General features: G+C 65.8%; 3 protein-coding genes and 1 non-coding gene across 4 annotated transcripts in view; 3 read left to right on the forward strand and 1 right to left on the reverse strand.

The window, feature by feature from the left end:
- The window catches only part of H696_03391 (hypothetical protein), a gene marked incomplete at its 3' end in the record, with an annotated part of 3,771 nt that extends 3,103 nt beyond the window's left edge, over positions 1-668 (forward strand). Inside the window, exon 3 of the mRNA XM_009497257.1 lies at positions 666-668. Within this exon, the coding sequence (XP_009495532.1) occupies positions 666-668 (3 nt within the window). The remainder of the gene's footprint in view (positions 1-665) is intronic.
- A 424-nt stretch (positions 669-1,092) lies between these two features.
- H696_03392 (hypothetical protein) lies at positions 1,093-4,842 on the reverse strand (the record flags this gene model as incomplete). The annotated part of the gene is made up of 6 exons (XM_009497258.1): positions 4,474-4,842; positions 4,164-4,316; positions 3,953-4,081; positions 3,643-3,783; positions 1,828-3,565; positions 1,093-1,685 (listed from the first exon to the last, which is right to left on the reverse strand). The coding sequence occupies exons 1-6, from the start codon at positions 4,714-4,716 to the stop codon at positions 1,093-1,095; spliced, it is 2,997 nt and encodes a 998-aa protein (XP_009495533.1). The 5' UTR covers positions 4,717-4,842.
- Positions 4,843-6,056: 1,214 nt separating this feature from the next.
- Positions 6,057-9,305, forward strand: H696_03393 (hypothetical protein). The gene is made up of 12 exons (XM_009497259.1): positions 6,057-6,671; positions 6,773-6,850; positions 6,988-7,071; positions 7,143-7,226; positions 7,354-7,458; positions 7,585-7,665; positions 7,792-7,872; positions 7,980-8,063; positions 8,262-8,348; positions 8,503-8,586; positions 8,696-8,779; positions 8,921-9,305. Exons 1-12 carry the CDS (start codon positions 6,061-6,063, stop codon positions 9,126-9,128), a joined length of 1,671 nt encoding a protein of 556 aa, XP_009495534.1. The 5' UTR covers positions 6,057-6,060; the 3' UTR covers positions 9,129-9,305.
- Positions 9,306-9,628: 323 nt separating this feature from the next.
- Positions 9,629-9,707, forward strand: H696_03394. The gene has a single exon. It is a non-coding gene; the product is annotated as a tRNA-Leu (tRNA).
- The last annotated feature ends 194 nt before the right edge of the window (positions 9,708-9,901 follow it).

Raw genomic sequence — 9,901 nt, forward strand, 5'->3', positions numbered from 1 at the left:
GGATCCGGCTGCGTCACTGGAAAGAGGATCTCGTGTCCCACGCCATCCCCCTCCCCTCCCCCCCCACCCGCCCACCCGCCCACCCACCACCCCTCCCCCTCGCCAGAGGGGGGAACGGGGCAAAGGGGCGGAGGGGTGGGCGGCAACCTGTCCCTCGCCGGGAGAGTCGCGAAGAGCCATACAATGCGGCCCCAGCCACACGCCCGCCCGCAAGCACATGCGCGTGCTCGCCTCACACCCCGCCCAGTCCCTGGGGGCTCCTGGGTGTCGCGGGGAAACGCGGGGCCGGTCTCGCAATCTGTGCCATCCCCCCGCCCCTCCTCCCGGCGCCGGGCTGGTCCAGGGCCGGGGGAGACCGCCCCCGGACCGCTGTGTCTCCACACGCGACGGACATCTGGGCGCAGACTGTCGCCGACGCCGACAACCTGACCCTCTCCTCCAACCCCCCCCCCCCCCCCCCCCCCCCACTCGCCCTGTGTTTCAGCGGGGGACGGGCCGATGGTGCTGGAAGACTCGCAAGCACGCCGAGCGTCAAAAAATAACCACGCCAGTCTCCCGAGGGACGGGCCCGTGCGAAAAGGGGCCTCATCCTGGGGTTCCCACCGTTCATGGCGCGGGAAGTCTCCACGAAGGGGTCGCCAGGGCCGCTCCCCCGCCATGCATAGTAAGCCGGACGGGACGACGGACTGTCCAACACACACAATACACACACACACACACACATATGCGCGCCAGGTGAGAACGCGCTTGCCCGCCTCGCGCCCAACAGGGGGCTGGCTTCCGCGCGTCGGTAACTGCAGCAGATGAGCCGGCCGCTGTCGAGCCCCAACGAACGGCGCGTCCCCGCCCGGAGGAGGGCCCCAGGCCCCGGTCGACTCCTGCGCAACAGTGGCCCCCAACGGCACGTCTTCCGGCGCCCACCCGCCCCCCGCCCCCCCCCGTCCCCCGTCCCCGCCCGCCTCCCGCCCTGCCTGGCCGGCCCCGTCTCCCGCGCCCGCTCGCCCGCACCCCGGGCGTCCTCGTCGAATGGCCGTGGCATCGGGAGCACCAGCAGAGGGTTCAAGAATGTGGGTGTGATCTATTCTGGAAGGATCACGCGACATCAACGTGCGCCCGCTTGGCACTCGGCTCCGTCGTGGCCGCCCCCGACGAGGAGCCGGCCGCGCCCTCGACACCAGTGCTGCTGCTGCTGCTGCTGCCGCCGTCGGCCGGCCGCTCGCGCTTTGCCGTGGTCGTCGTCATGGCGGACGCCGGCGGTACACGGCCCGTCGCTTGGATTTGAGCCGCGGCCGTCTTCAGGGCCGTGCGCAGCGAGAGCCCGGCGTAATCGGGTCCAACCGCCCCGGGCAGCGACTTGACCGCATCCAGGACCGACCCCTCGGCGAAGCCGCCAACCAGATGCGGCCCGGCCACGCGCACGCCTGGCCCACTGCCAGGGGCCCCGCGAGCGCCGGGGCCGCCCACAAATGACTGGAAGCCCAGTTTCCCGGGATCCGGGTGCTGCGGGGAGCTGGGCGACGCGCCACCCGACGAGGTGACCTGCACGCCGGCCAGAATGTCGAAGATGCGCTGCGGGTCCAGCGTCGGACCGCGATATTCCTCAGCCGTGGGGAGGACCTTCAGGAAGTAGTCCAGCAGTTGGGCACGCTCCGGCAGAGCGGGGAAGAGCGGAGGGAAGAAGGGATCTACAGGGCGCGTGTCAGGGAGAGGTGCGGCACCGGGGAGATGCGAGACTGGGGAGGGAGAGAGAACGGAAATGCTGGAGGGAAAGGGCAAAGGAGGACAGAGGGGGGGGGGGGGGATGTGACATGCGCCTGGCGCACGTACCCTGGCGCGTGGCTCGCGAGGGGGCTTCGCTGATGGACCGAATGTAGAGGTCGGTGTTGGGCCGTCCCAATTCACTCATGGCCGCTTGCGACAGGTCTTGCGAGAGGAGATTGATCCCGGCCCCGGCGCCGGCGGCCGGTCCACCGGTGCCAGATCCCGGCCCGGTGGCCAGCGCCGTGGCCGCCAGCGACCCCAGGGACAGGGACGAGTGGAAGCAGGTGGCCGAGGCGCGCTGGCGCTCAAGCGCCTGGAGGACCGCCCGCGAGGAGGGGTTCAGGTTGTCGGCGCCAAGATGCGTGGCCCGGTCGACGCCACCGATGCCAGGCCCGCCGGCGCCGAGCTGCGGCGAATGGCCACTGCCATCGATGGACCCGCCATGCAGCAGCACACCGAGCATGGCATCGGCCGGCGCCTGGCGCACATGCACAGGGTGCAAATCCAGGAAGGTATTCCGCAGAGCCACGGCCGCCAGGCCTCGAGGAAGGTCGACCCCCTCGGCGGCCATCCGGGCTTCGAGCTTCTCGATGGCGCTAAGGTCGCCGAAGTGACACTCATATGCATGGAAACGCCGCCAGACGGCCTCGCGCAGGGAAAGCACTCCGGCCGGCAGGGCCCCGCCACCGGGACCAGCCCCAGCGCCTCCGATCCCGATCGGGCCACCCTCCTGGACGAGCTGCTCGAAGAAGGCCCGCGTGTTGGCCGTGTCCTGGAGGTGGGTCATGTGGTCGATGAATTCGTGCAAGTACAAGGCCGCATTGGCCAGGGCCACGTCGGTCAGCGAGCCGGCCGGGGTTCCGGCCGCGGCCGCGGCCGCACCCGACCCGGCGCCTGTCGGCAGCAAGGCCTTCAGGCCCGCATTGAACACCCGGTAAGCGACCTCCGCGTCATTGGACAGGTAGTGCTCATTCAGGGCCGAGATGATGTACACATGGGGGCCGGCACGCGCGGCACGCGCTTGGCGGAAGACAATGCGCGCCTCGCCCGGGCCGAAGGCCCGCCGTGCAAAGCGAATGAAAACCACATACGCCAGGGACAATTTGGCGGCCAGCTGCTCCAGATGGAAGGAGGAGGCGGGATCCGGGCCGATGGCGGAGGAGCCCCCACCGCCCGAGGCCCCGGGAGCCGAGCCATTGTCCTCGGGGCTGGGCGAGTCCGGCGAAGTGGAACTCTTCGGCCCGTCGCCAGGAGCAGGGACGGCCGTGGCCTCCGCCGCGGCTGTCGCCGCCGCCGCCGCCGCTGCCGCCGCCGCCGCCGCCGTCGCTGCATGGCCTCGAGCCAGGTCCTGCAGTGAGGTGACAAGGCGCTCGAAGACCGCCCGTGCGGCCGGGAGATCGCCGCGGGACTCGAAGAATTCCGCATGCGAAAAGTGCAGAACCAGGCACTCGGGCAGACTGCGACATGCCTCCTCGTACATGAGACGGGCCTCGTCCCGGAGGCCGACGCTGTCCAGATACCGAGCCGCCTCGTCCCAAGCCTCGGGGGAGTATTTGCCCAGGGCGGCGAGCTGCTGGCGGATGGCGAACTTCACCCGCTGGTGAACCTGCGTGATGTCCTTCAGTCCCAGGGGATTGGTCTTTTCCCAGTTGATGATGGCTCGCCAGGCGTCCAGCTGCCCGGGGTCAACCTTTTCCACCGGCAGATAATCCCGGTTCACCTCGGCAAAAAGCTTGTTCCGATGGACGAGCTCCGTGCGTGCGGTCATGTACGGGCCGGACAGGCGCCGGAGCTCACCCTCACCCTGTGACGATGAGCGTCAGCCATCTGGGGCGGGGGAGACAGAAGGGAAGGGAGACAGCGAGAAGTGTGTGGACGTACGATCTTCCGGTCGAGATTAATCTCAAACAGGCGGTATTTGGCATGGAGCTCCTCGATGGCATTGTTGGGCAGGACGATGGCGCGCTGGTACACCTGCCGGAGGAGATCATTTCGCTTGATCAGCTCGCTGTCGAAGGTGACCTGAAGTGCGCGCGAGCCGGGGTGGGAAGAGGTACACAGGTGGAAAGGGGAAGATGGAGCAGCGAAAAAGATGGGCCGCGTCAGAACGGGTCGGCAACCGAGGCTGGGCGGTCGGAGAGAGGAAGAGACAGAGAGAGAGAGAGAGATAAAGAGGCTGCGGCAAACGCACCTGACGCTCTTCGATAAACCGGAGGTAGCTCTCCCACAAGGGAGCTGCGCCGATGTCCAGGCCCACCTGGTTGAGGGCTTCGGAGAAGGCGGTTGTCAGGGCGTCGCGCAGGGCATCCGCCGACCGGGTCTAGAAGGAAACAGGCAGGAGCGGGTCAGACGGGCGGCGGCACAGTGGCATCGGCGGAAGATGGTGGAGCAGCTTCGCGTACGGATTTCAGAAACTGGATGTACCGCTGCCAAACCTCCACCGACAGGCAGGCTTTGGTGGCTTTCTCGAAGAGATCTTCCGACTGGGCCCGGACTTCGGCCTCGCCCAGAGACAGGAAAGCCAGGCCGTCGTGGTGAGCGAGCCAGGCGCGATCCTGTTGCCCGGCGCGCAGGCACAATTTTCAACCAGTAAGTACCATGTATTCGGGGGGTCGAGGTAGCGAGAGGGAGGGAGAGAGAGAGAGAGAGAGAGAGAGAGAGACCCGGGGAGAGGGAGAGATAGGGAGCAGGTGGGGCGATGCGCGGGCGCACCACGGAGGGGAAGAGATCGGTCGACCGGCGACAAAGTTGGGCAACATTCATGCGTAGAGTCCCGGCGGCGGCGATCTTTTCCGGGGTCACCTCGCTGAGGAACACCGACCAGGCAGCGATATCGCCAATATCACGCTCGAGGCGTCGAACCGATGCCAGCAGCCGGTCCACCCCCTGTGAAGATGGCAGGGCAGCCACCGGCGGCAGGTTGGGAACCACGGCCGCTCGGTTGCCGAAATTCATGTCTGCAGGGGGGGGGAGGGTGAACGGGGGGGGGCCTGCTCTGAGCAACAATCGAGAAGGATAGGATGAGCGGGCTTGTCCAAGGGGGGAAAGGACACCGCAGGCACACGGGAAGGGGAGAAGGCGGGGGGGGGGGGGGAGGCGGCGGGCAGGGAGGAGGTGCTTAGAGACGAGACGGGCTGGGCCACGCCCGCGAACGCGCCGCGGGCACTTGGGATGAGTTGCAAGTGCCGATGTATATGTGTGGGCATTTGGTTGGCAGTGGCCATCATGTGATGATTGGCATTGAGGATGAGCTGGTGTCTTGGTGTGCCTACGCACACGGGTACGGGGCCTGTGAAAGCGATGGGGAAAAATAATTAATCTTCCCATCAGAGGTCCCAGAGTCCTGCCTGCCGGCCGGTGCGATCGCAGCCACCCAAGTGGTGGCAGATCGTCCAGCCTTGTGTATGTGTGTATGTGGGTGTGGGCGAGTCTGTGTAAGTCTGTGTGAGTGCGTGTGAGTGCGTGTGTGTGAGTGCGTGTGAGTGCGTGTGCGCTGCATGGTGCTCGGGTCTGTTGGCGGTGTGGCCCATACGGACCCGGTGCGTTGCCCTGTGGGCGCGACTCAAGGAAAAAGCAGGCCACAGAGGGCCGGAATGTATGTGGATGGGCCATGGCACTGGGCCAGCAGACCATCCATGCACCACCCAATGTGTGTCCCCGCAAGAGTGTTCAGGCGCAGCGCACGGTGGCGGCGGGGGGACGGGGGTGCAGACGACAACAACAACAACAACAACCGGGGACGAGACGATGATGGGCTCCGGTGCGCGTTCCCCCAAGCAGCCTCCGGTCCGGTGGATGGGATGGAACGATCTTGGGAAATCCGCCGGAACTTGGCCAGTGTGAGAAAGCTGTTAGGACAAGTCCCCTGAGCGGTCTTTCCTCCGGGGGCATCTTTTGCATGGGAGCGGGCGAGAGGAAGATCAAAGGCAAGTCGCGTCCTTGTACATCCTCGTGCGTGTGTGCGGTTGTGCAACGACGAGCGCACGCGGGTCGTGGCGGCAGCGCGAGCAGGAGGGGGCACCACAAAATAAAAAACGCGCGGTCTCATCATCTAGTCCGGCCGGAGGCGGGCCCGGGAGCGGGCCTGGACATCGAGCCCCACACAGCGATCGGCAGGGAGGCAGGGCACATCGCCCGGGCAAGCATTTCCGGAGCACGGACTGCGGGCTGTCGGGTTGGGCCCGGCCAACGATCTGGCCCCGGGCAGTGCGAAGGGCGGACTTGCCACAGCGCCCCGGGCAGCGAGACTCTTCAGGCGCCTCGCCGGGGGAGGGACACAGCCGCCCCAAGCATGACCGCATGCTGCCTGCTCCCTCTTGCACTTCCTCCCGCCCTCCCCCCTCCTCTTTTCCCTCTCTCCCTCTGCCATCCATGTCCGACACCGAGCTCCCTGTCACGCCGACCGTTGTCGACGCCCCCGTCGCTGAGGCCACGCCGGTCGACGTGCCGGCCGCTCCGACTGACGAGGCTCCCCCTTCGGCCGATGAGGCCGTCCCCTCGGACGCCGAGATGCCGGCCACCCCCGTGGCTGAGACTCCCGTGCCTGTGACCGCCTCCGAGGCCGAAGTCGATGCCCCTGCGGCCGATGCTCCCGAGGCCGAGGCCTCCGAGGCCACCGCTTCCGACGATGGCACCGAGCCCACGGCCGTGCCCGAGCCGAAGCCCGCCCCTGCGGAGGCTGCCCCCACTCAACATCTGACGCTGGAGTCCCTGTCGGAAGTGGTTAGCCAGCTGCTGTCCCGTGTGCAGGATCTCGAGGACCAGGTCGCGCGCAATGACTCGGCCGGGGTCTCCGCCTCGGCCGGAGCCACTTCGCCTGAGATGCTGGCCTTCGACAAGGCACGCGGCGACTTCCTGCTGAAGCTGGTGGCCATGAGCTTCGGCTGGCAGCGTACCGCGCCGGTGCTTGGGTGCGTTCGAGTGGTGCACCGCATTTCGTGCCTCCGCGTCCACCGATTCTCACCCTGTGTCTCCCGGTCTGGTCCTGGTTGACCCCCCCCCCCCCCCCCAGCCTGAAGGATGTTGCCCCCGAGGATATCCCCCACCTGTCGCAGTACTTCCAGAATGCCACCAACTACACCCACCTGGAGTGCGTCGTGCTTCCCATCACCCCCTCACTGATGACTTGCTTGCCAGCACGCACACACACACACACACGCACATGTTTGGCAGCTTTACTGACATGCCTTGCTCCCTCGTTTCCCCCCGTGAACACGCGAAAATAAGTGCCTCCTACACGGAGATCTGCCCCTCGAGCCTGGCCCATCTGTTGAATATCCCCCTCAAGAATGAGCTCTTCACTTCGGCCGAGTGCGTGTCCTCTCCCGCGTGCACCCTCCACACTGCCGTGAGTATGCCCTGCATCTGACACCCGAACGCAGCTTCAGCGGCTGTAAGCTCGGCCCCGCATCCGGCCCGGTCATTGGCGAATTCCTCTCCAAGAACCCCGACATCACTTCCCTCTCGTACGCACACGCACCCTCCGCCTTTGCCCTTGAAAAGGGGGCGTCTCCAATCGCCAGGGCACACGTCGTGATTGACACACCCGCACGCGCCCTCGATCGGCCGGGGGCGGAAAAAAAAAAACAATAGTCTCCAGTCGAACGAGCTCGGTGATGATGGTCTGCTGCGCTCCAGCGAGCTTTCGCCCTCCTTCGTCGGGGGGCTGGCCTTCGCCAAGTCCCTCAAGTCCCTGAAGTACGCTCGGAGCCTCCTCCTCCTCCTCCTCCTCCTCCGGCACAATGTCTTTGCATGGGCCATTCATCCTGCTCGCGCCGCGCCGTCCCGCGCCACACCGTCCCTAACGCACACTGCCCCGTGCAGCCTTTCGGCCAACGGTCTCACCGAGAAGTCCATCGAGGAGCTGGCCGCTGTCCTTGGGACCATCCGTCTGCAAAGCCTCTTGTTCGTTGCGCTTCTCTCGCCTTTCCGCCCTCCATCCCCTCGGTCCCCCTCTCTGCCAATGGCGCCCGGCCTCTGTCGCGTCGCATTCTAACCTCGGCGAGCTGGGCTCCTCCCTCGCGCCCGCAGCATTGGCCGTAACAACATCGGCCCCAAGGGCCTCGAGCGCCTGTGCCAGGCGGTGGCCAACTCCTCCATCACCCACCTGACGTGCGCGCGCGCGCGCCATGCATGGCGAACCACCACCTGGCCATATGATGTGCCGGACATGTCACTGACCAATGCTGCCATTTGCGCCTGGATATACGCCGCCTCAGCATCCAGGAATCCGGCGCCGGGGACGAGGCTGCCCAGCACATCGCCGATCTGATCAAGAATGCCAAAAACCTGAAGTTCCTGCAGTGCGTGCCTTGCCGGCCGGCGTGCCCCCCCCCCCCCCCCCCCCCCCCGCGCGCCCCCCCCCCCCCCCCTCCTTCTCCGGCTTCTTCACCTCCCTGCATCCTCCGTCACGACAGCCGTGCCGCCGTGCCGCCCGTACTCTAACATACATGGGTGTCTCTCGACCACTCTGCGCCCCCCTCCGCCGCCCCGTGGCACAGCATTGCCAACAACAAGATCGGCGATGAGGGCGGTGAGGTCATTCTTCGGGCTCTCGGCTCCCCGAGCTGCCAGCTCTTCAGTCTTGTGTACGTGTCGAAACCAGCCGGGCCACGAATGTTGCGGGTGGGGGGGAGATGCTTGGCGGCATCCGGGGCTGGCTTTTGATCGCGCGCGCGCGCGCGCGCGTCGTTGCTGACTCTCGTCGTATTTGTCGCATCCCGGTGGCCCTTCTCCATGCAGCATGTTCAACAACAACCTTGGCCCCAAGAGCGCCGCCGCCCTGGCTGAGGCTCTTCCCAACAACAGCAGCCTGCGCGAGTTTGAGTACGTCAAACGCCCGTCCTCTGTATCTCTCTCCCTCTCTCAGACACGCACACACACATCTTGCAGTGTGGATCTCTCCAACTGACTTGCTTGCCCATCTGCCGCCTAGTCTCCGCTATTGCAAGTTCGAGGACGCCAGCTGCGGAGCTCTCCTCGTCAGTGCGGCCACTGCCAGCCAGCTGACCTCCTTCAAGTGCGCACACATGTCACACCCTGTGCCCCCCCCCCCCATGGCCGGGGATTGCTGGCTTTTTCATATATCCGCCGCTGTGCTGACGCCCGGTGTCCCTGCGACATGTGCCCCTCCTGCTCCCTCTCCTTTCCCTCTACCCAGCACCCATGGCTGCGTCCTGTCGGCCGATGTGCAGAAGCAGATCCAGGAGGGCCTTCGGACGAAGGACGCCTCCCCGACGCTGGAGCCCGTGTCTTCCCCCTCTACCAGCAAGCGCCTGCGCAACATGTTCCGCCAGAAGTCCTCGTCATCTAGCCTGTCCACCAATGAGACCGGTGGCACGGCCACCCCGCCGGCTGGCAAGGACTGAGTGTGCCGGGAGCCACGCACGCTCGGGCAGTGTGTACGAAACCACGATCGCACTGACCTACATATTCATATGTGCGCGCAAACGCGCGCTGCCCGTGTGGTCATCTTTCCCTCCCCGGGCATATGTCCTTTCCTGGGGCGGCCTGGACGGCGGGAGATCAGAAATACAAAAACCCCATAGATAATCCCCTCCCTGCAGCGCATTCCCTTTCGGCTCCGTGCGTCTGAGTAAATGCGCGTGTGTCGACCTTCCCCTCGGCCGATCTTGCCCTCCTCCCGGAGAGAGATCCCGCCTCCCTGCCGGGGGGGAGATATGGCGCCCTCCCTTTGGTTGTCCCTTTCCGCCAGGCATATCCCCCCCTCCTCCACGACAGCAGGGCAGGCCCCGAAATCCGTCATCAGCATGCTTGGACACGTGTACTTCGCACGTGCGCATTCAACATGGCTTTGGGTATTAATCTTGGTATATATTCCCGTTTCATGGGCGATATTTCATCCGATGGTTGGATGGCCGAGTGGTTAAGGCGCTAGTTTCAGGTACTAGTGGGAAACCTCGTGGGTTCGAGTCCCACTCCAATCAAACATTATTTTTTTGATTTTTCTCCCTGAAGCTACATAAGTGCGCCGGGATTCCCCTCAGCGGTGTTGTCTCTGGACATGGAGGAGACAACACCGCAGAGGGGGGGGGACGAGGGGAGGGAGGGCCCTTACCAAACGGCACGCCCCACTGGCATGGGTGCCGTCCATCAAGGAGGTGTTATTCGCCGGGGGGGG

Source organism: Fonticula alba (genome assembly GCF_000388065.1).
Source record: "Fonticula alba strain ATCC 38817 unplaced genomic scaffold supercont2.5, whole genome shotgun sequence".
NCBI lineage: Eukaryota > Rotosphaerida > Fonticulaceae > Fonticula > Fonticula alba.